This window comes from Gasterosteus aculeatus, chromosome X, assembly GCF_964276395.1.
Source record: "Gasterosteus aculeatus chromosome X, fGasAcu3.hap1.1, whole genome shotgun sequence".
Taxonomy (NCBI): domain Eukaryota; kingdom Metazoa; phylum Chordata; class Actinopteri; order Perciformes; family Gasterosteidae; genus Gasterosteus; species Gasterosteus aculeatus.
The window spans coordinates 2,881,034-2,907,917 of NC_135698.1; the positions used below are offsets into that span (position 1 = coordinate 2,881,034).

The window sequence follows — 26,884 nt, forward strand, 5'->3', positions numbered from 1 at the left end:
AGAGAAGAATAGGATTTTCCATTTCACACAGTTTAGTCAAACATGAATCCCAACATTCAAGTCACAAGTGTTTTGCGATTCACTGGAACAGAAAGCAGTGAGTGTCAGCAGCTCTTAAAAATGATCTGTTCAACAGTGTTTCATCAGTTGTTACACTAACATGACTTTCTCATGAGAATTTAATTGTGTTAAATATTTACTACAAATATCACACAAATGTCATGAACATGCTTATATGTAAAAATCACAAGTAAGTAGAGAATACATTTTTTTTTTGTTAATTCTCCACGCACGGCAGTCCCACACTGACAAAAATGTGTCCGTTCACTTTCTGGAGAAGTAAATACACAAAATGAATCCCTCTCAGACACATTCGATGTAAGAGCTAGAAAATAGGATTTATTAGGAAAAGCCTGAATTAGATGAACTGAAACGAACGTTGTTCGTGCTTCATAGATTCATTCATTTAGAAGACGGTAACTGCTGGGAACAAAAGCTCAGCCGCGCCTCTAGAAGCGAGTCTCCGCTGCTCATTGGTGGAAAATGATTTCAAACTGTCCGCCAAATATCAGCGGTCCCGCCCTCTGCTCTCGCGCCTGGAGCCTCTTCTCTGGTTGGTGCGCGCGTTAGGAACCGTCCCGCCCGCTCCGCGGACATATAAAGGAGGGTTTGACGCGTTCACAGACACTTCCTTCCCTGAAACAGTTTAACAATGAGCGGCAGAGGTAAAACCGGTGGAAAGGCCCGAGCGAAGGCAAAGACCCGCTCCTCTCGTGCTGGACTCCAGTTCCCAGTCGGTCGCGTCCACAGGCATCTGCGCAAAGGGAACTATGCGCAGCGCGTCGGCGCAGGAGCCCCCGTCTACCTGGCGGCCGTGCTGGAGTACCTGACCGCTGAGATCCTGGAGCTGGCTGGAAACGCCGCCCGCGACAACAAGAAGACCCGCATCATCCCGCGTCACCTGCAGCTGGCTGTCCGCAACGACGAGGAGCTCAACAAGCTGCTGGGCGGAGTGACCATCGCTCAGGGCGGCGTGCTGCCCAACATCCAGGCGGTGCTGCTGCCCAAGAAGACCGAGAAGCCCGCCAAGAAGTAAAGCCCGAGACCTCCATCCACCACAAAGGCTCTTTTAAGAGCCACCCACCCACACGAAAAGAGCTGCGATACACATCTGTCCAGTATAAGGCACAATAGTTTAAAACTCAATTTTTGTGCTATGTCTTTGTTATTTTATGTGTGTATGAAAGACTTAATTGGTGATTAACCAATTTGGGATCAACTGACAAGATAACTGGTTATAGACTAAATTATTGATGCAGCTGCTGCAGTGTTTTTAACCCTGGCTCAGTGCCTACAATCCATCTTCCCGTTGTCCTTTTTGATGTTTTGCTATTTCAGTAAATCCCAGTGTGATCAATGTAAAAATACAGTAGATATTTGTCAAATCTGTCCAATTTATTCCAGTCTATCAAATGTCCTATTAGCAAAATCAACCCGATGGTTGATGTCGGGCCACCTTAATTCCTCACAAACTAATCTGCGCTCAAATGTTAATTTGAACAACTAGATGTCAGTCATCAGGATAATTGTGCTCATCCTACTTCTAAAGTCACTTCATAAAGTGAGTCTAGCCATAAGAATACAAACTGTACGTGTTTCACTTCTGTGGCTCAGTGTGCCGAATGCCTACAAGTCCTGTTAAGGCAAGGCAATTTTATTTGTATAGCGCTTTTCATACACAAGGCAGACTCAAAGTGCTTCACATCATAACATTTCATACAATAAAGTGAAATAAAATGCAGGAATTAGAAGACCATAAAAACAGCAAATAAAATGATAAATGAAAATCGTATTTAAATTGTTTAATTAAAGGCACAGGTTAAAAGTGCAAAGTAGGTAAAGTTTAGCAGAAGGCGAAGCTGAACATGAAAAGTTTTCTGTCTCGTTTTAAACGTGGTCAGAGTTGGGGCAAGTCTTAAATTGGACTAATCTCTGGTGGGGACGAGTCCGCCTACAGGTGGGAGTCTGACCATCTGGTGTCCTGGTGCAGCCAGAACAACCTGGAGCTCAACGCTCTAAAGACAGTGGAGATGGTTGTGGATTTCCGGCGGAACAGAGCCCCACCCTCCCCCATCACCCTGTGTGACTCCCCCGTCACTATTGTGGATTCCTTCCGTTTCCTGGGCTCCATCATCACCCAGGACCTCAAATGGGAGCTGAACATCAGCTCCATCACCAAGAAGGCTCAGCAGAGGTTGTTCTTCCTGAGGCAGCTGAAGAAACTCAACCTGCCAAAGACGATGATGGTCCACTTCTACACGGCCATCATCGAGTCCATCCTCTGCTCCTCCATCACCGTCTGGTACGCTGCAGCCACAGCCAAGGACAAGGGCAGGCTGCAGCGTGTCCTCCGCTCTGTAGACAGGGTGATTGGCTGCAATCTGCCGTCCCTGCAGGACTTGTTCGCTTCCAGGTCTCTGAAGCGGGCTAAAAAGATCGTGGCCGACCCCTCCCACCCCGGACAAAAACTGTTTGTGCCCCTTTCATCTGTCAGGAGGCTGAGGTCCATCAGGACTACGACCTCCCGCCACACGAACAGTTTCTTCCCGTCTGCAGTCGGGCTCATCAATAGAGCCCGGTCCCCCACTGCCTGACGATAACACTCCACCGGTCACTCCCCCTCATACTGCACATGCCACTTTAACTGCAATTCATCACTTTGTCACTTGTCACTTTGTCTCTTGTCTGTTACTTGTTTGTTAGTGCACTTTATGCTTAATATTTTTCTTTGTTACTTTTTAATATTTAAATTTTGTAAACTTTATTCTCTTGTTTTATACTAACCCATAGCCTAAGCCTTATTCTACTAACCCATTGCATTAGCATTTCATTCCACTTTATTTTATTACTTGTGCACTGTTGTCTTGTCTGTCTACTGTCGCGCACTAATCGCCAAGACAAATTCCTTGTATGTTTGACATATTTTGGCTAATAAATGTTTCCTGATTCCTGATTCCTGAAATCTTCAGGAAGTTTATTCCAGCTGTTTGTTGCGTAGTAACTAAATGATGCTTTCCCATGATTTGTATTTACTCTGGGAATCACTAACAGATCGGTGTCAGAAGATCTTGGTGATCTTGAAGGCTTATGTAGTGGAAGCATATCAGTGATATACTTTGGCCCTAAACCATGTAGTGCTTTATATGTGAGCAGTAGGATTTTGAAATGAATTCTCTGACATACTGGGAGCCAATGTAAGGATTTAAGAATTGGTGTAATGTTGTTAAGGTGCCCTATAATATTTATTTATGACTAATAGACATGTATTTGTCTATTTTGTATGAAAAAAAGGTGTGTGTCATGTTTTGACACATCAAGAATTGAAGTGTGTGTATGTAATTATCAGCAGGGTGCCCTGTGATTGTTAATGGTTTGTGTGACCGTCATTAGATGATTTCAGTGCACACAATGATTCTTACAACACAATTTTCAATGTGAACTTCTGTCTTGTGAAACAACAAATTAAAAAACAATCTCGTGTTAAAAGCACTAAAGTGATTTGGTCTCAATACCGTTGTGCGACGCATGCGCAGTATCACAGAGAAGACAACCAATCACGCTCGAGCAACCGCACAGAGACATTTGCATCTCGTTCATATATATTGACGCCGTCCTGTTCAGATCCCGCCATTGTCACTCTACGACAAAGACTTGAATCATGCCTGAAGTTGTGAAAGCGCCCAAGAAGGGCTCCAAGAAAGCCGTCTCCAAGGCCGTCAGCAAGAGCGGCAAGAAGAAGAGGAAGTCCAGGAAGGAGAGCTACGCCATCTACGTGTACAAGGTGATGAAGCAGGTGCACCCCGACACCGGCATCTCCTCCAAGGCCATGGGCATCATGAACTCGTTCGTGAGCGACATCTTTGAGCGCATCGCCGGTGAGGCCTCTCGCCTGGCTCACTACAACAAGCGCTCCACCATCACCTCCAGGGAGATCCAGACCGCTGTGCGCCTGCTGCTGCCCGGCGAGCTGGCCAAGCACGCCGTGTCTGAGGGAACCAAGGCCGTGACCAAGTACACCAGCTCCAAGTAAACCTGATGTAGACCACCAACCCAAAGGCTCTTTTAAGAGCCGCCCACCTCTTCTAAAGATTTCCTTATGCTTGTATTTCAAAACGTTCCTCCTCAGGTGTTCATTTTTAAAATGGCACAGTATTTACTGAAATATCCATAATGGTCATAATTCGGTTATACATGTTTAATTGAAATGTGCAAATTGTGTATATCGTCCAACTTATTTCTAGGGTATCTATAAATCTAGGTGAATCTGTTTAATTTAACGGGGGCTCAGAAAGGGCAGGAAGGCAAGGTTGAATATAAATGGAAACACGTCTTTGACCGCATAGCAAAAGTTTGGGCAAGATAATGTAGAGACACCAGCAGTGGGTCAAAGGTCTCATGTGTGTCTGTAGACACTAGGAGACATCAACCAGAATGAGCCAGTTAGTCCAGCAGCAACATGCCAGAAAGAGGGAGAATAGTGGGACAACATCAGGATGATCACAATGAGGGTGCTTTAAATAGAGTCTGTCAGATAAGTAAACGCGTTGGAGAAAATAGAACACAGTTCAAACTGAAGGGAGTTAATCCACAACAGTAACAGTGTATCTTTGATTAAAGGTAAACATAAAATGTATTGTGTTAATAACTTAAGTTGTTAATAACTTAAGAGAAGGAAAAGCTCTTTGAGGAAAGAGTGGGTGGCTCTTAAAAGAGCCTTTTATAGAAGTGTCACATCAGTTTACTTCAGACAATCTTTAGAGCCTCGCTACTAGTACACTATTTTCATCCTTTTGATTGGCACCTTGCCGTGGACTAAATGTTTCGGAGCTTGACATTAGCAATAATAAATATATAGTTGTATAGTCGAGACAACCCTAATGCACGTGTGGAGCAAACCGGGCGGCTCCAGGCACGATAACCGAGGGTGGGCAGCTCTTGGCGGACAGTTTGAAATAATTTTCCGCCAATGAGCAGCGGAGACTCTCTTGTGGAGGCGCGGCTGAGCTCCAGGAGGAGTCCTCCACCAATCAGGGGCCGAGGTCTGAATCAGCGTCACCGCTCCTCAGCCGGTCCACACTTTAAGAGCCGCGTGTCTCCTCTCAGAATTCACTTCTCTTCACCAGAGCACGACTAGAGGATCATGGCCCGAACCAAGCAGACCGCCCGTAAGTCCACCGGAGGCAAAGCCCCCAGGAAGCAGCTCGCCACCAAGGCCGCCCGTAAGAGCGCCCCGGCCACCGGCGGCGTGAAGAAGCCTCACCGTTACAGGCCCGGTACCGTGGCCCTGAGGGAGATCCGTCGCTACCAGAAGTCCACGGAGCTGCTGATCCGCAAGCTGCCCTTCCAGCGTCTGGTGAGAGAGATCGCTCAGGACTTCAAGACCGACCTGCGCTTCCAGAGCTCCGCTGTTATGGCTCTGCAGGAGTCCAGCGAGGCTTACCTGGTGGGCCTGTTCGAGGACACCAACCTGTGCGCCATCCACGCCAAGAGGGTCACCATCATGCCCAAAGACATCCAGCTGGCCCGTCGCATCCGCGGGGAGCGAGCTTGAAAAGTCTGCCTCTACTAACACCACAACGGCTCTTTTAAGAGCCACCTCACTCTCTGTAAAGAACTCATTCCTTAACGTGACCATCAATTCATGATTTGAGAAGTCATCTAGTCATGGATTTTAGCATCAATATGCATTATTCTATAAACATCTCACCGCCTAGAACTGAAGAACTATTCCTAATGTTGCAATTGACTCACAAGTTACAAACCAACTATTGTTGGAATGTGATTTATTCATTAGAAACTGATAACTGGTGACATGTTAGATGTTGACTAAACTAAAATACTGTCCCATTTTGTATATAACTACAGATCGTAATAGACTGTATTTGATGAAAAAAATATTGCGGTAAAGAAGCCGTGCAAACAGTTACTACTGTAGTGATTAAACACCAACCCATCCATTTTCAACCGCTTATCCGTGGTAGGGTTGCGGGGTGCAACAGCTCCAGCAGTTGACCCCAAATTTCCCTTTCCGGGGCCACATCTACCAGCTCTGACTGGGGGATCCCAAGGCGTTCCCAGGCCAGTGCGTGATTAAACACATCGTACAATAAGTTATATGTATTCTGGCGAAGAATACCTTTGTCTGGACTGGTATATAATATCAGATGTACAATAACGTTACTGGTGAACCACGTCAACAAAACATCAGACAGAATATACAGACATAATTCAAAAATGAATATCTGCTGATGGATTTAGAGTTGGATCAAGATCATCATCGATATTTTATTCACAAGTACTTTTGAGTAGAAAACATTCACAATGTAACGTGTTTAAAACATGGAAGAAGTTAGTCAGATACTGATCTTTCCAGCATTTATTTGGTCCCGCAGAAGAAAATAAAACACACATTCGTTCAGCAGGAGGCGCTGCAGCACCACGTCAAAGCCCCGCCTCCGTCTTCCATCACGTCCCTCAGACTGGCTTTAAAACTCTGTGAACTGACTGGTGTTCATCATCTTTGCACTAAACCAACCAGTGAACATGAGCGGAAGAGGAAAGGGAGGAAAAGGACTCGGCAAAGGAGGCGCCAAGCGTCACCGTAAAGTCCTCCGTGATAACATCCAGGGAATCACCAAGCCCGCTATCCGCCGTCTGGCTCGCCGCGGCGGAGTGAAGCGCATCTCCGGCCTGATCTACGAGGAGACCCGCGGTGTGCTGAAGGTCTTCCTGGAGAACGTGATCCGCGATGCCGTCACCTACACCGAGCACGCCAAGAGGAAGACGGTGACCGCCATGGATGTGGTCTATGCCCTGAAGAGACAGGGACGCACCCTGTACGGCTTCGGAGGATAAACACAGACTTCTGTTACCAACAACCAAACGGTCCTTTTAAGGGCCACACACGTTCTCTATAAACGGCTGACTTCCTTGTTAATAACCAGTGTTCACAACGCTAGGATCAAATTATGTGTCGATATCAATCAATACCATAGTCCGTTGACTGCAACGAATCAGATAAAAAGGAATTCACGATCCCGCCCCAATTATGATTGCAGGTCAGATAAAAGACTATTTTATTAAACAACTGCAATGTCGCTGTGTTGTGCTTATTGTACAAAAGAGGTGATAGAGGAATTAAAGACGTGCCTTGTTTAGCTCCATGCCTTGTTTTTGTAAGCTCAAGTATACTGAGGTAACATCCTCATTCAGAACAGAAAAAGTGAAGTTCATAAGAAAAATAATAAACATTAAAATAAATGAGAATAATAACTATAAAATTGAAAGCTTTCATTTTAATTCACGTTACATGAACATGTTAACACTTCCAACGAAAGTATGCAACATTGATCACTGACGTACTTCAATGAGCACATCACTGGTAGCTGACCGGTGATGTTGTCCTGACAAAACCTGCATGTCAAAATCAGTCCATATGCCTCCTTTTGATACACCTGAACCTGAGGGGGCAGGACTGTGGTTTGGCTCTGAGGTAGAAGCCCATGAGGTAGAGCTAACAGTAGATGCTGAGCCCCAAGCTCAAAATCTACTGTCTGATAGTGTCTGATAGACGCTTTTTGATTACCTACGCATTGTCTTTGTCTCGAAAACAAAGATGTTCAAACCTAACATCCAGAAATGTACTGGCAGCTAGACAGTCAATGCTCTCAATCCTTTTGCTCACAGAGCCTCTCCAGCTTGTAAAAAACTGAATTCCAGCGAGCGGCTACTGACTGGATTAGCTTGTGCTCTGCCACTTTCAAACATTGCTGAATAGTGTTAGGGATTTAAGCAAGAAGTGCTCCCCTAGTGGTGGAAATTATAACACGTGTAATAATGTTTAGTCTAGAATTGTACTTTGTGTGTTATTAGTTATTACATTAGCGTGTTAGATGAAGTGAATGCAATATGAATCAAACACAACGTATAGTCATGTAAATCATATAAACACTGTACACTGACATTCTGTCACGATTGGATTTTAAAACCTGGGGACGGATGCTAATTGCCGTCCTTAGGGATTTCTCCCAATTTTCTCCCCGAAAAGGTTTTTTTGGGAGTTTTTTCTCCTGTCAGGCAGTAGATGAGCAACTGAATGTAAGAAAGCCGATTGAGGGAAATGTCTTGAGTGTTGGACCACATGAACTGTCTTAGATCTTATGATGTAGTGTGATGAACTGTGATCATTCGCGATGTGTTGCAATGAAAGTTTACTAGTTATAAGATGAAGACAAACTATGCATTCTTTGTTACATTCACTCATTGAGGAATGAAGCCAAATGTATCTACATTGAATGCATTGGAATGTGAGGGACAGATAGGACAGAAAGGTCTCAGGTTACAGCTGCAGCTTCACACCTCGATGTGAAGGGGACAGTCCATGAGGAGACACGTTTGAAGGAGACGCCAATGACATTCAGATGCACCCAAGAAGACACACCTCAGGAGATTTAAAAAGACCAAAGTGGGGAAAGGACTGTTACAATTCTCCTGCTGCCGCTTTGATAAGTCACTTTAGATTTACTTTAGACTTTTGATACATCGTTTCCGGCCGGGACGAGAACAAAGGAGCGAGGCCTCCTTCGAGGGCTTTGCCAACCCTTTAGCAATGGCCCAGTGGCGCGGGACATGTGTTGAGGAGAAGACCTCCAGCACCTGTGAGACCCGGATACGTGGGAGAAGAAGCACATCGGCCGTTTTGTCTGGAAACACTTGGGTCTGGTTTTTCAACCAACGTGCATGTCAATTTGAAACATTTACTTTGTTTCTCAATGTCTTTGCCTTTTATCACCTTCTCAGTTTTTATACCTTTCTCGTTTCCCTCTGAGTCTGTTCCTAACATGTTCAGTTATATTCTACTGAGGGAACCATTTGCAGGGAAACCCAAATCGTTTGACCACTCGGGAAAAAACTCTAGAGATTGATCTCCATATTTCTGTCTCATCACATCCACAATAGGTCCCTGTGGAGGACTACTTTCTTTTTACTTTTACCCTGTACACACCTTTCAGGCATGATAAAATATACTTTTCAGTCCTTAAAATATAGTCGTCACTATAAGTATTGATTTTAAATAAAAATAATTTTAAGAATTGGTTAATAAATATAAGTCAAGGGCGCCAATATCTGTATTCAGTTCATTATTATTCCGAAATTCCTGTCTTCCTGTTTTGTCAAGCGTTCCAATTATGCAATTTCAGACCGTTAGTCTGAATACAATCGTTAATCCGCAAATTGCCCGTCTTCCTTTGTAAAAAGGTGGATGCTGATGAATCAGAGATACGCCACGAACTCAATTGTCATTCTAATTTCATATTATTGCTTCTGGATTGTTTTAGTGTTTTTTGCTCAGAACGGTACTCAATGCATTTATTATTATTATTTTATTTTTATTAAGAATACTTAACTCTTTAACAATAATAATAGTAATGATTAACTTAAATATCTTCACCTGAATATAACTTTGCATCTGTGCTGACATCATTCATCAGCTCTACACTAATAATGTCAATGAGTGTTGCCTAATTAAAGCTTCCCAAAATAAGCTGCATTGAGTTTGAGTGAGTTTGTTGATTATAAGTTGAGCTATGTATATTATACATCAATAACATGATTTATCAGGAAAACAACTAAGAGAGAAATTTCACCTTATTGTGTCTCGAGCAGACAGCTTGTATTTTTCTGCTGAAGTAGATGCATCAGGAGTTATTAAGTTGTTCATTGATCTAATCGTGTGTCATGTGCTTCGCTGTTCACAGTTGATCTACATACATAATAATGACAATATAATAATGACAGCACTAAAAATTCAAAAATGTTGTGCTGACTTCCTTCATCAGCTGAATACTATTTCACACCATCAGTGGTACAATAACAGTGTTATTGCAACGTTCGAGTTTCCAAAAAAAGGCCACATTGGTTTTTCAGTATATTTGATGATTCAAATATGTGATACTATTTATAATAAAACGTATAAGCAGAAGAGATGACCATTCGTAACTTAATGATAGTGATTGTAATGATTACATGTGCTATGTTCACCTAAATGTAAATGCATCTGTGCTGATAGAATTCATCAGCACAATAGAAATAAGGATTTACAATAATATACCTATATGCATATAAAATGCTTCATAAAAACTAACATTAGTGGGTCAGTATATTTGATAATTAAAAATTGTAACTACGTATAGTAAAAGGTACTATTAGCAGAAGAAATGTCCACAGTGAGCAGCTCTGATAGGAGGTCTGATTGAACTGTAACCACCATCAGTGTGTTTGCTGCTTCCACAAAAACTCCAGTTTATTAAATACTGATCAACATCTGATGGTCGTTTTACGTTGACACCCTGAACCAACATGTGGATAGTTTGGAAACCAACTTTTGATGGAGAATTGATGTGTTTTAAATACTTTAAAGAGAGAAATGAGTGGGAAAAGCCGCTGATCACTGCTGTCCACGGCGCTGAGTAGGTGAGGTTTGGAGGCTCCTCAAACAAAACGCATCGATCATCAGAGCTCTACGTGACCTGAACATGAAGAGAAACTAGTCCGCTATCGGCTCCTCCACCTTCAGCCTCCAGCACCTGATGCACATTTAGTTTTTAGTCTTTAATCAGTGGAGAGAAAACACAAGTGACTCGACTTTCAGGCTGCACGAGCAGCTCCGGGCTGGGTTGAGTCTCTACGGTTCTCATGGTGCGTTTAAGTGCAGTCCGCTGCTTTCAGCTCTTCATCAGTCTCACTCTCTCGAGTCCTCGACGACACAAACGCACAACAACGGGACAACATGGCAGAAGTAGCTCCAGCTCCAGCCGCCGCCGCGCCCAAAGCAGCCAAGAAGAAGGTGTCCAAGCCGAAGAAGGTCGGTCCCAGCGTCTCCGACCTCATCGTGAAAACTGTGGCCGCATCCAAGGAGCGGAGCGGCGTGTCTGCTGCCGCCGTCAAGAAGGCTCTGACCGCCGGAGGATACGATGTAGACAAGAACAAGGCCCGCGTCAAGACCGCCATCAAGAGCCTGGTGGCCAAGGGGACTCTGGTCCAGGTCAAGGGGATCGGGGCCTCCGGCTCCTTCAAGATGAGCAAGACCACCGCCGACAAACCGGCAAAGAAAGCCGCTCCTAAAGCCAAGAAGCCCGCGGCGAAGAAACCCGCAGCGGCCAAAAAGCCCAAAGCAGCGGCAGTGAAGAAAGTTGTAGCTGCTAAGAAGTCACCGAAGAAGGCCAAGAAACCCGCAGCGGCCAAGAAGGTGGCCAAGAGCCCCAAGAAGGTGACCAAGAGCCCCAAGAAGGTAGCAAAGAGCCCTAAAAAGGTGGCCAAGAGCCCAAAGAAGGTGGTGAAAAAGGCCCCTGCAGCCAAGAAAACTCCAGTGAAGAAGGTCGCTAAGCCCAAAGCCAAGAAAGCAGCACCCAAGAAGAAGTAAACTGATGTGACAAACACTAAAAGGCTCTTTTAAGAGCCACCCAATCCCTCCTTAAAGAGCTTTTCCTTCTCTTAAATTATTAACACAATAGTTTTTATGTTTACCTCTAATCAAAGATACACTGTTAACTGTTGTGGATTAACGCACTTCAGTTTAATCTGTGTTCTATCCTTTCTCCAACACGTTTACTTATCTGACAGACTCTATTTAAAGCACCCTCATTGTGATCATCCTGATGTTGTCCCACTATTCTCCCTCTTTCTGGCATGTTGCTGCTAGACTAACTGGCTCATTCTGGTTGATGTCTCCTAGTGTCTACAGACACACACGAGACCTTTGACCCACTGCTGGTGTCTCTACATTATCTTGCCCCAACTTTTGCAATCCGGTCAAAGAAGTGTTTCCATTTATATTCAACCTTGCCTTCCTGCCCTTTCTGAGCCCCCGTTAAATTAAACCTATTCACCTAGATTTATAGATTCCCTAGAACAGCGATTCCCAAAGTGTGGGGGGTGGCCCCCTGGTGGGCCGCGAGAGGTCATTTACAATAAATAAAAGTTTTTTAATTTTCAATGTTTGAAATTATATAAATTAAATAAATACATATTTATGATGCGGCACATTAGTTATGTGAAACATTAGTTGATGAAGCACAAACAACTTAAACGGACAGATTAATAAAACATTAAGGCTCTCGCTCGAAACGGCTGCTCTTGTCCCCCTGTCGTTGTTCAACAATGCGGCGCCCTCTTGTGGTATTAAAGTAAATATACAGCATTTTCCGCACTCCAAGGCGCACTTAAAAGCCTTTAATTTTCTTCTCTAATCATTGTTTTGATCCGAGTTGTGATTAAAGGTTTGGGTGGGCCGCCAAAGATTTTCAGATTTCAGATTGGGCTGCGGCATTCTTGAGTTTGGGAATAGCTGCCCTAGAAATAACATGTTGGACGATATACACATTTTTCCTCAATACACAATAGTGACTATTATGGTGTTATTTTGGTCGTCCTGTTAGCAAACAAACCATGGATGCATATCAGGCAACAAGGCGGTTTCATCTTTAAATTGATAACCATGACCTTGTACATTTCAATTAAACATAATGATGTAATTATGACCATTATAAATAATTTAAGCAAATACTGTTCCATTTTAAAAATGAACTCATCAGGAAAGTGTGTAGACAAAGTGTGTAGCTATATCAACATGGAGCAGATAAGGCACAAATAGTTTCAAATTCCCTCAATTGTGTGGAGGAAACAAGGTTGCACATGAAAAAAAAAAATGAAAAAAGCAAAAATAACTTTGAATCTACTATTTATTCACATCTTTTGACTATTAAGTCACGGCCCACAAAAGAGTCTTATCTAAACCTAGATTACCATCGATCAGTATTTAATGAATGAATGCTGCAAAAACAATTTGACTGTTGATCTTGGTAGTATATACTGGTTAATATAAAGACGTCAGATGTTGGATTTGAGTCCACCACATATATGCACAATTTATTTATCACAAAAAAATGAATGTCTTAATAGCCTTTAAGAAAGATTTGAAATACAAGCATAAGGAAATGGTCTTTAGAAGAGGTGGGTGGCTCTTAAAAGAGCCTTTGTGTTGGTGGTCTACATCAGGTTTACTTGGAGCTGGTGTACTTGGTCACGGCCTTGGTCCCCTCAGACACGGCGTGCTTGGCCAGCTCGCCGGGCAGCAGCAGGCGCACAGCGGTCTGGATCTCCCTGGAGGTGATGGTGGAGCGCTTGTTGTAGTGAGCCAGGCGAGAGGCCTCACCGGCGATGCGCTCAAAGATGTCGCTCACGAACGAGTTCATGATGCCCATGGCCTTGGAGGAGATGCCGGTGTCGGGGTGCACCTGCTTCATCACCTTGTACACGTAGATGGCGTAGCTCTCCTTCCTGGTCTTCCTCTTCTTCTTGCCGCTCTTGCTGACGGCCTTGGACACGGCTTTCTTGGAGCCCTTCTTGGGCGCTTTCACAACCTCAGGCATGATTCGAGACTTCTCTGTAAACTGAGAATGTCGCAATTTCAACAGCACGGTGTTCATATATGAACTAGATGCAAAGTACACTGTGCTGTTGCTCGAGCGTGATTGGTTGCCTTCTGTGTGATACTGCGCATGCGTAACACAACCCGCCTCTAAGCAGATTTCTCTATTGAGACCAAATCACTTTAGTGCTCTTAACACGAGATTATATTTATTGTTTCAAAAGACAAGAGTTTCACATTGAGAATCATGTTGTAAGAATCATTGTGTGCACTGAAATCATCTAATGAAGGTCACACAAACCATTCACAATCACATGGCACCCTGTTGATAATTACATATACACACACTTCAACACAAGGACATGACACACACCTTTTTCCATCCAGAATAGACAAATACATGTCTATTAGTCAAAAATAAATATTAAAGGGCACCTTAACGGGACTTGTAGGCATTCGGCACACTGAGCCACAGAAGTGAAACACGTACGGTTTGTATTCTTATGGCTAGTCTCACTTTGTGATGTGACTTTAGAAGTAGGATGAGCACAATTATCCTGATGACTGACATCTAGTCTTTCAAATTAACGTTTGAGCGCGGATTAGTTTGTGAGGGATCAAGGTGGCCCGAAATCAACCATCGGGTTAATTTGGCTGATAGGACATTTGATAGACTGGAATCAGTTGGAAAGAATTGACAAATATCCGCTGTATTTTTACATTGATCACACTGGGATTTACTGAAATAGCAAAACATCAAAAAAGGACAACGGGAAGATGGATTGTAGGCACTGAGCCAGGGTTAAAAACACTGCAGCAGCATCCATCAATAATTTAGTCTATAACCAAATACTGATCTAACAGTTATCTTGTCAGTTGATCCCAAATTGGTTAATCACCAATTAAGTATTTTATACAACACGAGAGGAGCGGGTCTTTGCCTTCGCTCGGGCCTTTCCACCGGTTTTACCTCTGCCGCTCATTGTTAGACTGTTTCAGGGAAGGAAGTGTCTGTGAATGCGTCAAAACCTCCTTTATATGTCCGCGGAGCTGCTGATCCGCAAGCTGCCCTTCCAGCGTCTGGTGAGAGAGATCGCTCGGGACTTGTATGGCTCTGCAGGAGTCCAGCGAGGCTTACCTTGTGGGCCTGTTCGAGGACACCAACCTGTGCGCCATCCACGCCAAGAGGGTCACCATCATGCCCAAAGACATCCAGCTGGCCCGTCGCATCCGCGGGGAACGAGCTTAAACCCCCTGATTCTCAACAACGGCTCTTTTAAGAGCCACCTCACTCTCTGTAAAGAACTTATTCCTTAACGCGACCACCTACATAAACTCATGATTTTTAGAAACGTTGTCAATCCAGAGTTTTCTGAATAATCAGTCTTTAATCATGTAGATGTTTATAATGTATGTCCTCAGCGTCAAAGTGCCCCAGCTAACAGGCATAATCCCAACCATTCTTTCACTGCTGTCATAAGGACCGTACGGTGTGTGTGAATGATATTGATATTACTTGGACATATGAAGAATTTCATACCATGATACATATATTTGAATCATTTCTGTTGGAGGAATTTAACGTATTTTACAGTCTGTCCATCCTGGCATCCTCTGCCGTTCTCCATAAGTTTATTTTCCCCTTTTTTTTTTTTTTTCTTCCTATCAAAAGATTTCCATGTTTCTGTGAGGGTTTTGAGACGGGATGTCACGAGGGTGCAGACTGTAAAGGCCTCTGAGGAAAATTTGCCATTTTGGGCTACAGATAATGAAATTGATTGTATTCTTGGCATTATCTGACACCGCCAAGACAAGAAGTGTGGCAAAATATCGCGGGCAAGTTAACTTTCAACATACGCATCAATTCAAACCGATCAGCCCCGTTTGACAGCGAGGTCATCATACTCAGACAGCACGTTCTCCTCTGAGGACGTGAAGTCCTCGATAATCTGTGCCTTTGATCGGTTGATTGGTGATCTGTCCCCGCTGGCAGCCAGCTGTCTGGCCGATAACGGCACGCTGACCTCGTACCGTGCAGGTAAACTCACACACGTCTGTTGTAGTTGAGTGTCTGGTGGTTGCCTCTCGCTGATGGTGTCGCCGGTTGCTAGGTAACGTCACCATGTTGCTGGCGATGGGCCGTGGCGACGGCGTGGGTCAGTTCAACAGGCTGAAGTTGCCTCGTTGCGTGGTTGCTTTGGGGAAGGGTCGAGATCTTCTGGTGTGGAAGAGTTGGCGGGAGATGCAACAGGAGCAACCCTGAGGCACACACCTGAGGACTCCTCTGCTAAGGACCTTCACTCACTTCAGGAAAAATAAGGAAAGATCATTTTTTATGTTGGCCGATCGATAGAGCACGTTTGTACACCCAGCTTGTTCTCTTTCTACAATATTTAAATATTGGGAGTATGAACTGATATCGGTTACTCAGGTAATTAACGGTAACATTAAAAAATTCATGCAAAGAGGCATCTTTAATTTGATTTCTGCTAGAAATAAAGGTCTCAGATGCTGTTTAACATTGTAGTCTCAGCTGATCCATATGCTGAGTAAATGCAGTGATCTAAAACATGGACCAGCAGTAGCCTCACTCAGAAATTAAGGATTTAACTTTTTGCTAAATATTACAAAGGGGTCTGTCTTTAGAAATCCCTTCATAGATTCATCAAAGGCTGAATTCAAAGGACATTTCGAAAGTCCAACAACGAGCAGGAGACATTCATTGATTAGTGGTGTAGTTCAGCAGGGGGCGCGAGGGAACCAACTTCAAGCAGCGCCCGTGTCTTCTGTCACGTCCTCCGACTGGGTTTAAATATCTGTGAACTGACCCTACTTGCTCATCTTGTTTCAAACTTATCTGACAACATGAGCGGAAGAGGAAAGGGAGGAAAAGGACTCGGCAAAGGAGGCGCCAAGCGTCACCGTAAAGTCCTCCGTGATAACATCCAGGGAATCACCAAGCCCGCCATCCGCCGTCTGGCTCGCCGCGGCGGAGTGAAGCGCATCTCCGGTCTGATCTACGAGGAGACCCGCGGTGTGCTGAAGGTCTTCCTGGAGAACGTGATCCGCGATGCCGTCACCTACACCGAGCACGCCAAGAGGAAGACGGTGACCGCCATGGATGTGGTCTATGCCCTGAAGAGACAGGGACGCACCCTGTACGGCTTCGGAGGATAAACACAGACTTCTGTTACCAACACACAAACGGTCCTTTTAAGGGCCACGCACTCCCTCTCCGAAGAGTTGATATCCTGTTGATTATCAAAATTTAGTATACGTTCTATGACAACTGTAACCATCTGGAACAATTTTAATCAATTTCATTCTATGCCATTGTCAGATGTAGTTTTACATGATGGGTACTCTTTCTCCACTTTTCTTTGCTGTTCAAGTAGCCCATGTGTCTGCTAATTTAGTTCTCTCCATTATATAGTGCTGAACATGTACTTCAATACAGTGCTGAACATTTACTTTCTTCAGACTGTACCTCGAGTAAAGAGAAAATTGTAGTACTTGTAACGTCACTCATCAAATTGTAAATTGGCTTATTTGAGGAAATGTAATTGATACTTTTGCATTATGTGAGTGAATTTCCTAGCCATTGTATGATTCATTTAAATTCTGGAAATCACACCTATAGTCTCAACAGCTGAATAATGAAGGAAAAGCTCTTTGAGGAAGGATTGGGTGGCTCTTAAAAGAGCCTTTTATAGAGGTGTTGGTTCTTCAGACTGATATCAGTTTACTTCTTCTTGGGTGCTGCTTTCTTGGCTTTGGGCTTAGCGACCTTCTTCACTGGAGTTTTCTTGGCTGCAGGGGCCTTTTTCACCACCTTCTTGGGGCTCTTGGCCACCTTTTTGGGGCTCTTTGCTACCTTCTTGGGGCTCTTGGCCACCTTCTTGGCCGCTGCGGGTTTCTTGGCCTTCTTCGGTGACTTCTTAGCGGCTACAACTTTCTTCACTGCCGCTGCTTTGGGCTTTTTGGCCGCTGCGGGTTTCTTCGTCGCGGGCTTCTTGGCTTTAGGAGCGGCTTTCTTTGCCGGTTTGTCGGCGGTGGTCTTGCTCATCTTGAAGGAGCCGGAGGCCCCGATCCCCTTGACCTGGACCAGAGTCCCCTTGGCCACCAGGCTCTTGATGGCGGTCTTGACGCGGGCCTTGTTCTTGTCCACATCGTATCCTCCGGCGGTCAGAGCCTTCTTGACGGCGGCAGCAGACACGCCGCTCCGCTCCTTGGATGCGGCCACAGTTTTCACGATGAGGTCAGAGACGCTGGGACCGACCTTTTTCGGCTTGGACACCTTCTTCTTGGCTGCTTTGGGCGCGGCGGCGGCTGGAGCTGGAGCTACTTCTGCCATGTTGTCCCGTTGTTGTGCGTTTGTGTCGTCGAGGACTCGAGAGAGTGAGACTGATGAAGAGCTCAAAGCAGCGGACTGTACTTAAACGCACCATGAGAACCGTAGAGACTCAACCCAGCCCGGCGTTCCTCGTGCAGCCTGAAAGTCGAGTCACTTGTGTTTTCTCTCCACTGATTAAAGACTAAAAACTAAATGTGCATCATGTGCTGGAGGCTGAAGGTGGAGGAGCCGATAGCGGACTAGTTTCTCTTCATGTTCAGGTCACGTAGAGCTCTGATGATCAATGCGTTTTGTTTGAGGAGCCTCCAAACCTCACCTACTCAGCGCCGTGGACAGCAGTGATCAGCGGCTTTTCCCACTCCATTCTCTCTTTAAAGTATTTAAATTGCATCACATCACCATCAAAAGTCGTTTTCCAACTGCTCCACATGTTTATTCAGGATTGCAATGTAAAAATAACCATCAGATGTTGATCAGTTTTTAATAAACTAGAGTTATACTGCGAACAGTAAACACACTGAAGACGGTGGTGGCTTATGGTGCAGTTTAATCAGACCTCCAATGAGAGCTGCTCACTGTGGACATGTCTTCTGTTATTTTATACATCAATGTGTAATCCTCAATTACACTTTTATGCTCCCATAGCACTGTTACTATAACACATACGTTATTTCTGTTGTGCTGATGAATCCTATTAGCAAACCTAACCATCATTGCCATTACTAACATTCATAAAAAAAAGTATTTCTATGCATAACAATCAAAAGGTTTGACTAATTCATAGAGATTTTAAACAGATTTAACATGTTTTATGTTTAACACTTATGAAATTGCACAAAGTTAAAATCGCAAACTATGCAAATCTGGGGATGGGCACAACAAAAGCTCATACTGGTACCTGTTATTGACTATATGAGTTTTAAGCACGGTTTTCCAAGTCCAACTCATCTCTTTTCTTGCCTTGCTGGACCTCAGCATTTGACACCATTGATCATTCCGTCCCGTTGCAGAGACTAGAATTGATAGATTGATATTACTGCTCTCAGCTGTTTTAAATCCTATTTATTGGATCGATCCCAGTTTGTGCTCGTAAACGGTGAATCCACGATGACCACCAATGTTGCTCACGGTTCCACAAGGTTCTGGGCCTGGACCCTGTATATGCTTCCTTTGGGCGATGTTATCAAAAAACACTGCATAAACTTCCATTGTTATGCAGACCGACCAGCTTGTTAGACTTCAATAATGTCTTAGAAACATCAAACTGAACAGAAGTTATCTTGATAGGCCAAGAGCGCCTTCCAAGCCGGCTGTCACGTGATACAGTTTTTATGGATGGAAAGTCTCTGGTGTCCAGCAGCTTGTCTCAAAGTGATGCAGAAAAATTTGTTCTTGAGTTTGTTACTTTTAGACTGGATTACTGTAATTATTTGTTGTGGGGCTGCTCTTGTAAATCTCTTAACCCTCCTGTTGTCCTCATTTCCTGTATCCTCCGGGTCAAAATGACCCGTCTTCACTAAACCCCCCATAGAAGTAGCTTAATTGAATTTTAAACACCAAATTTTTATCTTGCTTGACGAAACAACTTGTCATTCATCGCAAAATGTGCTACCTGAGTTTTCCCTCTTCACTTTATCTGTATAGACGTTTTGTTTGGCATGCCTGCCGTGTTGGTCATATGCTGCTGAGGACCATGTTATTTTGCCAATTTTTTGAAAGGAAAGTCTCTCTTTCAGCTTCAGGGTTTTCTTCTTCTGCTTCTGAAGATGATTCATCATGCTCTGGGTTGTATTCCTCCCCATCTTCTTCTGATATATCTTCCTCTTCTGAATCAGAGTTGTCTTGCTGGACAAAAATCAGCTCTAGAGCCTCTTCAACATTCTAACGCGCACTCATGGCTTCAGCAAAGAGAATTCGGGGTCCTGTCACCTGCAGCGCTTTTATAACCTCTGGAAATCCACAGAAAAAGAGCTCTGCAGTCTGCGAGAACGCCACCTATCATGTGTTGTTCACGTCTGCTACTGTCTTGTTCAGATTTACTATTAAATTATCTGAGACTGTTTAAAGGCACAGCAGTCCGCGAGAAGACCACCTGATTTGTCTTGGTTACTTCTGCTGCTGATTGAAAACATTGTAACATTCTGCAAATAACTGTGTGACTTTGATTTCAATTTTATTTGACTCATGGGTCATTTTGACCCGAAGACCACCTTTGTACCTTTTTTTGTACAGCTTACATGGAAATGTGAATAAAATAAACATTTCACTTTTTCTACATTTGGGGCCAATCTAGGAAAAGTCATAAACTTTCAAGTTAGAAAAATATCATTTAGAGGATTTTCTTTTGTTTTTTAACACAGACTTTCAGCCTGGGGGGCAGATTCGGTCAGCTCATTTAGGATAAAGCATAAAACTTTCCTCTTTGATTTTCCTTATAGTTAGTCACTAATTCAGCTTATTTCCCGGATATTTTTTTTTGGTGCTTTCTTGCAGGTCTCCGTAAATCGTCGTTCTGTCTGGACTCTGGTCCTGACTCCTGCGTGGCCCTGTTGACACCAACCGCCTCTAACAATATTGATATCCCCATTTATTTTGCTGTAAACATTAATGTAACATTTATTTGTTCCTTCAATGGAGTATTTGGGCTTTCTCGCAACACAGGTTTCCATGGGTCATGGTTATATCTGGCCTCCTACCGTGGCCCTGCTGACACCTGCGGCTGCCATTATGAATATTAATATTACCGTCATCATAAACCAACATTACCCTCTCCTAAAGTCTTTGTGCTTTCCCTCCCCACAGGCTTCTGACTGTTGTCCCTGCAGCGGTCCTGCCATACACCTTGCTCACTAATCGCAATTATTTGAATCATTTTGGTTATAGGAATTGAACGTCTTCTACATCGTTTATTCTGTACAAATGTACACTCTCCCAATGTGAGGGTTTTGGGACAGGATGTCGCATGTGCACGGACTGTAAATCCAGTCTAACCCTCTCGGAGCGCCACTTTTTGTCCATATTTTTTATTCTTTAGAAGTGGGTGCCTCTTAAAATAGTCTTTGTATGGAATGCCGTTTTAGTCAAAATTAAATAAATGAATAAATACGTAAATACATGAAATATGCATTTGAAATACATCATGAAATAAATAAATTAGGTAATAAATACATACAAATTAAATACATTTAATCATTTCATGGTACTTATATTTCATAATGCCACTTTTCATTTCCAGAGTCTTTTATTTCATAATGTATTCATAAATAAAAGTACCATGAAATAATTAAATGTATTTAATTTTTATGTATTTACCTAATTTATTTATGTATGTATTTATTGCCTCATTTATTTCATGATGTATTTCAAATGCATATTTCATGCATTTACGTATTTATTCATTTATTTAATTTTTTAATTTTGACTAAAACGGCATTCCATACCTTTCTAGATTCTCTAGAAATAATTTGGACAATATACGCATTTTTCCTCTATATATAAATGGAAACCTCACCTTAAGCATCGATGAAACCGAGGATGAATATCCCAAGTTTTTATGATTCAAAGATCTAGAACCATTATAACTGCAGTGACAGTCGTATTCAATTAAACACTGGAGGAAACAGTCTTTAGAAGAGGTGGGTGGCTCTTAAAAGAGCCTTTGGGTTGGTGGTCTACTTCAGGTTTACTTGGAGCTGGTGTACTTGGTCACGGCCTTGGTTCCCTCAGACACGGCGTGCTTGGCCAGCTCGCCGGGCAGCAGCAGGCGCACAGCGGTCTGGATCTCCCTGGAGGTGATGGTGGAGCGCTTGTTGTAGTGAGCCAGGCGAGAGGCCTCACCGGCGATGCGCTCAAAGATGTCGCTCACGAACGAGTTCATGATGCCCATGGCCTTGGAGGAGATGCCGGTGTCGGGGTGGACCTGCTTCATCACCTTGTACACGTAGATGGCGTAGCTCTCCTTCCTGGACTTTCTCCTTTTCTTGCCGCTCTTGGTGACGGCCTTGGAGACAGCTTTCTTGGAGCCCTTCTTGGGCGCTTTGACGGTGGGCGGATCAGGCATGATTCTTGGTCTTGCTTTTCGGCTGTCAATCTGAACGATGGCGAAGGGCGGTATTCTTATACTCATCTGATGCAAATATCACTGTGCTGGCTCTAGCACTGGATTGGCTGTCTTCTCATGCAAATAGCACTGTGCTGGCTCTAGCACTGGATTGGCTGTCTTCTCATGCAAATAGCACTGTCCTGGCTCTAGCACTGAATTGGTTATCTTCTGGTATTGAACTGAGCATGCGTAAATATGGCTACTGTGCCTGAGAGCAGAGTCAAAAGCGAATACTGATCGAAAAAGTCCAAACACAAGATAACACCGTGCACGTTTAAAAACGTACATATTGCACAATACATGTCAAATTTGTACGTCCTGCTAGTGTTCATTTTAGTATTTGGTATCTACATTGGAAACAGACATGTAGAGTGATTTACTGACCTGCAAAACTGGAAGAGCCCGCACAGACGTGTGTGTACAGAAAGGATCAAACTCATGACAGACGGCAGCATTCATAAATATGACAGCCTGGGGAAAGAATAGCTCAACCAGAAAAGTATTTTTTTAATGTTTTTGTTTATATATAGAGGCGCATATTTTATGTGTATATTCATTGTATTTGATGGTTGATTTTTTAATCGACATCTGAAATGTATGGAGATATTCATGTTGAGAAATGCATGTGGTGGTTATTAAAATTATTGATTGAAAATAGAAGAAAAAAAGTGAATAGAAATTGTCTTATCATTGACAACATTGGGGGATATTGTACCATAGGATCACAGCTCTTTTCGTGTGGGTGGGTGGCTCTTAAAAGAGCCTTTGTGGTAGATGGAGGTCTCGGGCTTTACTTCTTGGCGGGCTTCTCGGTCTTCTTGGGCAGCAGCACCGCCTGGATGTTGGGCAGCACGCCGCCCTGAGCGATGGTCACTCCGCCCAGCAGCTTGTTGAGCTCCTCGTCGTTGCGGACAGCCAGCTGCAGGTGACGCGGGATGATGCGGGTCTTCTTGTTGTCGCGGGCGGCGTTTCCAGCCAGCTCCAGGATCTCAGCGGTCAGGTACTCCAGCACGGCCGCCAGGTAGACGGGGGCTCCTGCGCCGACACGCTGCGCATAGTTCCCTTTGCGCAGATGTCTGTGGACGCGACCGACTGGGAACTGGAGTCCAGCACGAGAGGAGCGGGTCTTTGCCTTCGCTCGGGCCTTTCCACCGGTTTTGCCTCTGCCGCTCATTGTCAGACTGTTTCAGGGAAGGAAGTGTCTGCGAACGCGTCAAACCCTCCTTTATATGTCCCCGGAGCGGGCGGGACGGTTCCTGACGCGCGCACCAACCAGAGAAGAGGCTCCAGGCGCGAGAGCAGAGGGCGGGACCTCTGATATTTGGCGGACAGTTTGAAATCATTTTCCACCAATGAGCAGCGGAGACTCGCTCGTAGAGGCGCGGCTGAGCGCCAGGAGGAGTCCTCCACCAATCAGGGGCCGGAGGTCTGAATCAGCGTCACCGCTCGGATCATTTTACCGACTCGGTTCTTTGAATCTCGTTCAGTAAAATGAACGAATCTTTCTTCGATTCATTCGTTTATTTTTTTTTTGGGGGGGGGGTTGTAAGATAAATTCCTGCATTAAAATAATGTATCATGACAGTCTGGATGATTTGACGTGATCATTTATTTTCACACTATCATTCAATTATCACGGCATAACTATTACGCTGAACTCTAAGTAAAGTACAAAAAAGTTAAAATAACGAAATCTGTAATTATTAATTATTACTTATTTAGTCTTACTAAACCTCAAGAAAGTGAACGAGGTAAACAAATCCTTTCTGTTTCCTCTTCTGACTGCAGGTCACGTGAAAAATGATCCTAAGATCCGAATCGAAGACGAATCATTGATCAACTCGCCAAGTAGATCAATGATTTCTTCATCGTTCATAACAATAGAGGTTTTCCTAAAGGGAAAACCGGTAAATCTATACATCATAACACAAACGAGGTCTGTTAGAACCGAACGTGATAATTCACGTTGGTAGTACACCGCTCATAGAGACAGCTCACCTTTTACAAAAAGAACGTCAGTGTAAAAGCTGGATGGTCGTCCAAAGAAGAAAAAAAGAAGATATACGATGGAATTGAGCTCCAAAAATGGTCTTTAAACCAATACGGTTGGATGGTATTTTCGTTTGAAAAGAACGACGGCGATGGCAACCTGCTGGCGCAGAGAAAGAATGCTGACTGCTCATCGCTACCAGTGCTGCTGAGCCTATGCAGGTCACGTGAAGTACTCCGCTCGTACCGCCGGACCCGGGTCACGTTGATCTCACTGACGATGAGCTCGCTCTGGTTACCAGTGACGGCCAGAACCTTGCAATAAAAGGTCCGCCAATAAACATACAAACTGGGATAAAATCACCGCTGCCCCCCGGTCCAAAGCCGGCCTCCATGCGGTGCTCGCATGTCGGAACCTTTGGGTTCGTGCACTCAGTGGACTTTCCGGGATGGGTCATTGTCAACACGAAACGCCCGTTATGTAGTGTGATGGCCAGGATATAGCCCCGTCCCGTCCACACAACGCTGACCTCTCCGGGGCATAGCCGGTCCCCTGTGTTGAAAATGGGCAGCGGCGGTACTGATCCATTTACGTTGCAAAAAAGCTTTGTTATAAAGCGGTGAAGTCCACAGTCTGGTAGCGAGGTTGTTATTATGTGTTGTATGTAAGTGTTCGCTTGATGCTAGCGTGGATGGACGGGGACGTTAGCCTGATGCTAGCGTGGATGGATGGGATCATAAGCCTGATGCTAACTTGGATGGACGGGGACGTTAGCCCGATGCTAGCGTGGATCAGTGCTGAGCCTATGCAGGTCACGAGAAAAATGATCTAAAGATCTGTATCCGGCAGATGAACGAATCGTCCACCTCCCGACCGTGTCTTCGGGTCAATGTTTCGTTCATCTGCCAACCGAGCCTTCGGGTCAATGATTTGTTCATCGTTCATTTTTCACGTGACCTGCATGGGCTCAGCACTGGTACCACTTGGTTGGCAGAAGGATAATTTTCCACGTGACCTGCATTCAACGACTCGTTTCTGTTTCCTTGGCTGAGCCTATGCAAGTCCCGATGCGTGGCCACGAGAAAATGAACAAATCTTGTTTTGAGAGGACTCGTTACTTTCGAGTCCTTTTAAGGATTCGTTCAAAATGAACGAGTCGTTCACGAACGACACATCACTACTTCTCGAGACGAGTCGGTCATGGCCTCGAACCAAGCAGACCGGCCGTAAGTCCGCCGGAGGCAAAAGCCCCCAGGAAGCAGCTGGCCACCAAGGCCGCCCGTAAGAGTGCCCCGGCCTCTTACCCCCCCCCCGTCCCCCCGCCCTGGCGTGAAGAAGCCTCACAACAACAACAACGGCTCTTTTAAGAGCCACCCCACTACCTCTGAAGAACTTATTTCTCAACACTGCCTTCTACATATTTCACAATACATATTTCTTAATTTGTAAATCGAAACAAAATATCCAATACCAAATAGTTCTGCATCAGACAAGAAGTATCCGCTTGGTCATTCCCATTTCCCAAGTTCTCAATTCCTATTTACTTCCAATTTGAATCATTATGGTCCACAAAATACTGCGGTCAACTTAGCCGACGCTTGAATTTTAGTGCACGTATATGCTGACCTTTACGGTATTTAACAAGTAACCCGAAAAAAGGCTATTTAAATCGCAAATTGCAGACAATGATCAAACTATGTGTGTACAGGACTACTGGTGTACAAGAAAAGTAATATTTGGATTTCTCACCATTTCTCCATATTTGAGCTGCAATAAAAACAGATTTCCCAATAGTTCCAGGCCAAGACCAATGTACCTGTGTTAAGGACCTCTCTGACTACTACCATGCTGAATTTGAAATCATTTTACTGCACAGTTTTGGAGATTTCTTTAAAGTATAAGCCCTTTTTGTTATATTTTGATTTTGTAATATTTAAGATCTAAAATGTGTGTTTGTATATCAGCGTCTGACCCAGAATCAAACCAAACCAGCCAAAAAAACACCCGGTCCGGGGGATGCGCTCACAAACTGGGTAATTAATTATTTTACTGTGGTCATTGTCTGGTCTTTATTCAACTGTTTTCATTTATAATATTGTGTGTTGATTACTCAACCATCATTAAATAAAGGTGCTTCATTTTTTCTCTTTTTTTAGATCCAGTGTGACAGCTGTTTGCACTGGTTCCCCAGCCGATGCCTCCAAATACACTACAAAAGTCTTAAAAATGCAGTTAATATGGAATTGTTGTCTTGGTTTGTAATAATTTTGGTATTTCACGTTTTTTTGTGAACATGTTTGATGTTTATGATTTCATATATTCAAAGTTCTAAAAACCTTCAAGTCATCCAAAAAATGTTAGGATTCCATCCGTCCATCCATCTCAAACCGCTTATCCGGCGTCGGGTCGCGGGGGCAACAGCTCCAGCAGGGGACCCCAAGCTTCCCTATTCCAGATCACACCTACCAGCTCTGGCTGGGGGATCCCAAGGCGTTCCCAGGCCAGTGCAGAGATATAATCTCTCCACCTAGTCCTGGGTCTTCCCCCGGGGGCCTCTTCCCAGCTGGCCGTGCCTGGAACACCTCCCTAGGGAGGCGCCCAGGGGGCATCCTCACCAGATGCCCAAACCACCTCAACTGGCTCCTTTCGACGCAAAGGAGCAGCGGCTCTACTCCGAGCTCCTCACGAATAGCCGAGCTTCTCACCCTATCTCTAAGGGAGACGCCAGCCACTGCGAAACACTCCAGTGAGAGTTGGAGGTCACAGACAGAAGATGCCATCAGGACCACATCATCTGCAAAAAGCAGCGATGAAATCGCCCCCCGACTGGCACTGTCCCAGACTTCCACGCAATGTTGAAGAGGCGTGTTATCAAAGACAGCCCCCAACACCCATTGCTTTTAGCATCTCTGGACGGATCTCATCAATCCTCGGGGCTTTGCCACTGCA

At 44.3% G+C, this 26,884-nt stretch overlaps 6 protein-coding genes and 2 pseudogenes across 8 annotated transcripts; 4 read left to right on the forward strand and 4 right to left on the reverse strand.

Annotated features, from left to right (window-relative positions):
* Positions 1-686: 686 nt before the first annotated feature.
* LOC144383696 (histone H2A-like) lies at positions 687-1,133 on the forward strand. The gene has a single exon (XM_078082372.1). The coding sequence runs from the start codon at positions 713-715 to the stop codon at positions 1,094-1,096; it is 384 nt and encodes a 127-aa protein (XP_077938498.1). The 5' UTR covers positions 687-712; the 3' UTR covers positions 1,097-1,133.
* A 2,557-nt stretch (positions 1,134-3,690) lies between these two features.
* Positions 3,691-4,115, forward strand: LOC120809513 (histone H2B 1.2). Its single transcript, XM_040163360.2, has one exon. The coding sequence runs from the start codon at positions 3,719-3,721 to the stop codon at positions 4,088-4,090; it is 372 nt and encodes a 123-aa protein (XP_040019294.2). The 5' UTR covers positions 3,691-3,718; the 3' UTR covers positions 4,091-4,115.
* A 1,053-nt stretch (positions 4,116-5,168) lies between these two features.
* Positions 5,169-6,464, forward strand: LOC144383698 (histone H3). The gene has a single exon (XM_078082373.1). It carries the CDS (start codon positions 5,201-5,203, stop codon positions 5,609-5,611), a length of 411 nt encoding a protein of 136 aa, XP_077938499.1. The 5' UTR covers positions 5,169-5,200; the 3' UTR covers positions 5,612-6,464.
* A 4,244-nt stretch (positions 6,465-10,708) lies between these two features.
* LOC144383699 (histone H1 pseudogene) lies at positions 10,709-11,496 on the forward strand (annotated as a pseudogene). Its single transcript, XR_013451108.1, has one exon. The product of XR_013451108.1 is annotated as a histone H1 pseudogene (transcript).
* Positions 11,497-12,784: 1,288 nt separating this feature from the next.
* LOC120809512 (histone H2B 1/2) lies at positions 12,785-13,524 on the reverse strand. The gene has a single exon (XM_040163359.2). It carries the CDS (start codon positions 13,488-13,490, stop codon positions 13,119-13,121), a length of 372 nt encoding a protein of 123 aa, XP_040019293.1. The 5' UTR covers positions 13,491-13,524; the 3' UTR covers positions 12,785-13,118.
* A 3,683-nt stretch (positions 13,525-17,207) lies between these two features.
* LOC144383700 (histone H1 pseudogene) lies at positions 17,208-18,265 on the reverse strand (annotated as a pseudogene). The gene has a single exon (XR_013451110.1). The product of XR_013451110.1 is annotated as a histone H1 pseudogene (transcript).
* Positions 18,266-18,373: 108 nt separating this feature from the next.
* Positions 18,374-21,937, reverse strand: LOC120809511 (histone H2B 1.2). Its single transcript, XM_078082375.1, has one exon. It carries the CDS (start codon positions 21,901-21,903, stop codon positions 21,526-21,528), a length of 378 nt encoding a protein of 125 aa, XP_077938501.1. The 5' UTR covers positions 21,904-21,937; the 3' UTR covers positions 18,374-21,525.
* Positions 21,938-22,730: 793 nt separating this feature from the next.
* LOC144383701 (histone H2A-like) lies at positions 22,731-23,157 on the reverse strand. The gene has a single exon (XM_078082374.1). It carries the CDS (start codon positions 23,117-23,119, stop codon positions 22,736-22,738), a length of 384 nt encoding a protein of 127 aa, XP_077938500.1. The 5' UTR covers positions 23,120-23,157; the 3' UTR covers positions 22,731-22,735.
* Between the last annotated feature and the right edge of the window lie 3,727 nt (positions 23,158-26,884).

Coding starts and splice junctions, on each gene's coding strand:
- LOC120809513 (XM_040163360.2), top strand. CDS start 3,719: ATGCCTGAAGTTGTGAAAGCGCCCAAGAAGGGCTCCAAGAAAGCCGTC.
- LOC120809511 (XM_078082375.1), bottom strand. CDS start 21,903: ATGCCTGATCCGCCCACCGTCAAAGCGCCCAAGAAGGGCTCCAAGAAA.
- LOC144383701 (XM_078082374.1), bottom strand. CDS start 23,119: ATGAGCGGCAGAGGCAAAACCGGTGGAAAGGCCCGAGCGAAGGCAAAG.
- LOC144383696 (XM_078082372.1), top strand. CDS start 713: ATGAGCGGCAGAGGTAAAACCGGTGGAAAGGCCCGAGCGAAGGCAAAG.
- LOC144383698 (XM_078082373.1), top strand. CDS start 5,201: ATGGCCCGAACCAAGCAGACCGCCCGTAAGTCCACCGGAGGCAAAGCC.
- LOC120809512 (XM_040163359.2), bottom strand. CDS start 13,490: ATGCCTGAGGTTGTGAAAGCGCCCAAGAAGGGCTCCAAGAAAGCCGTG.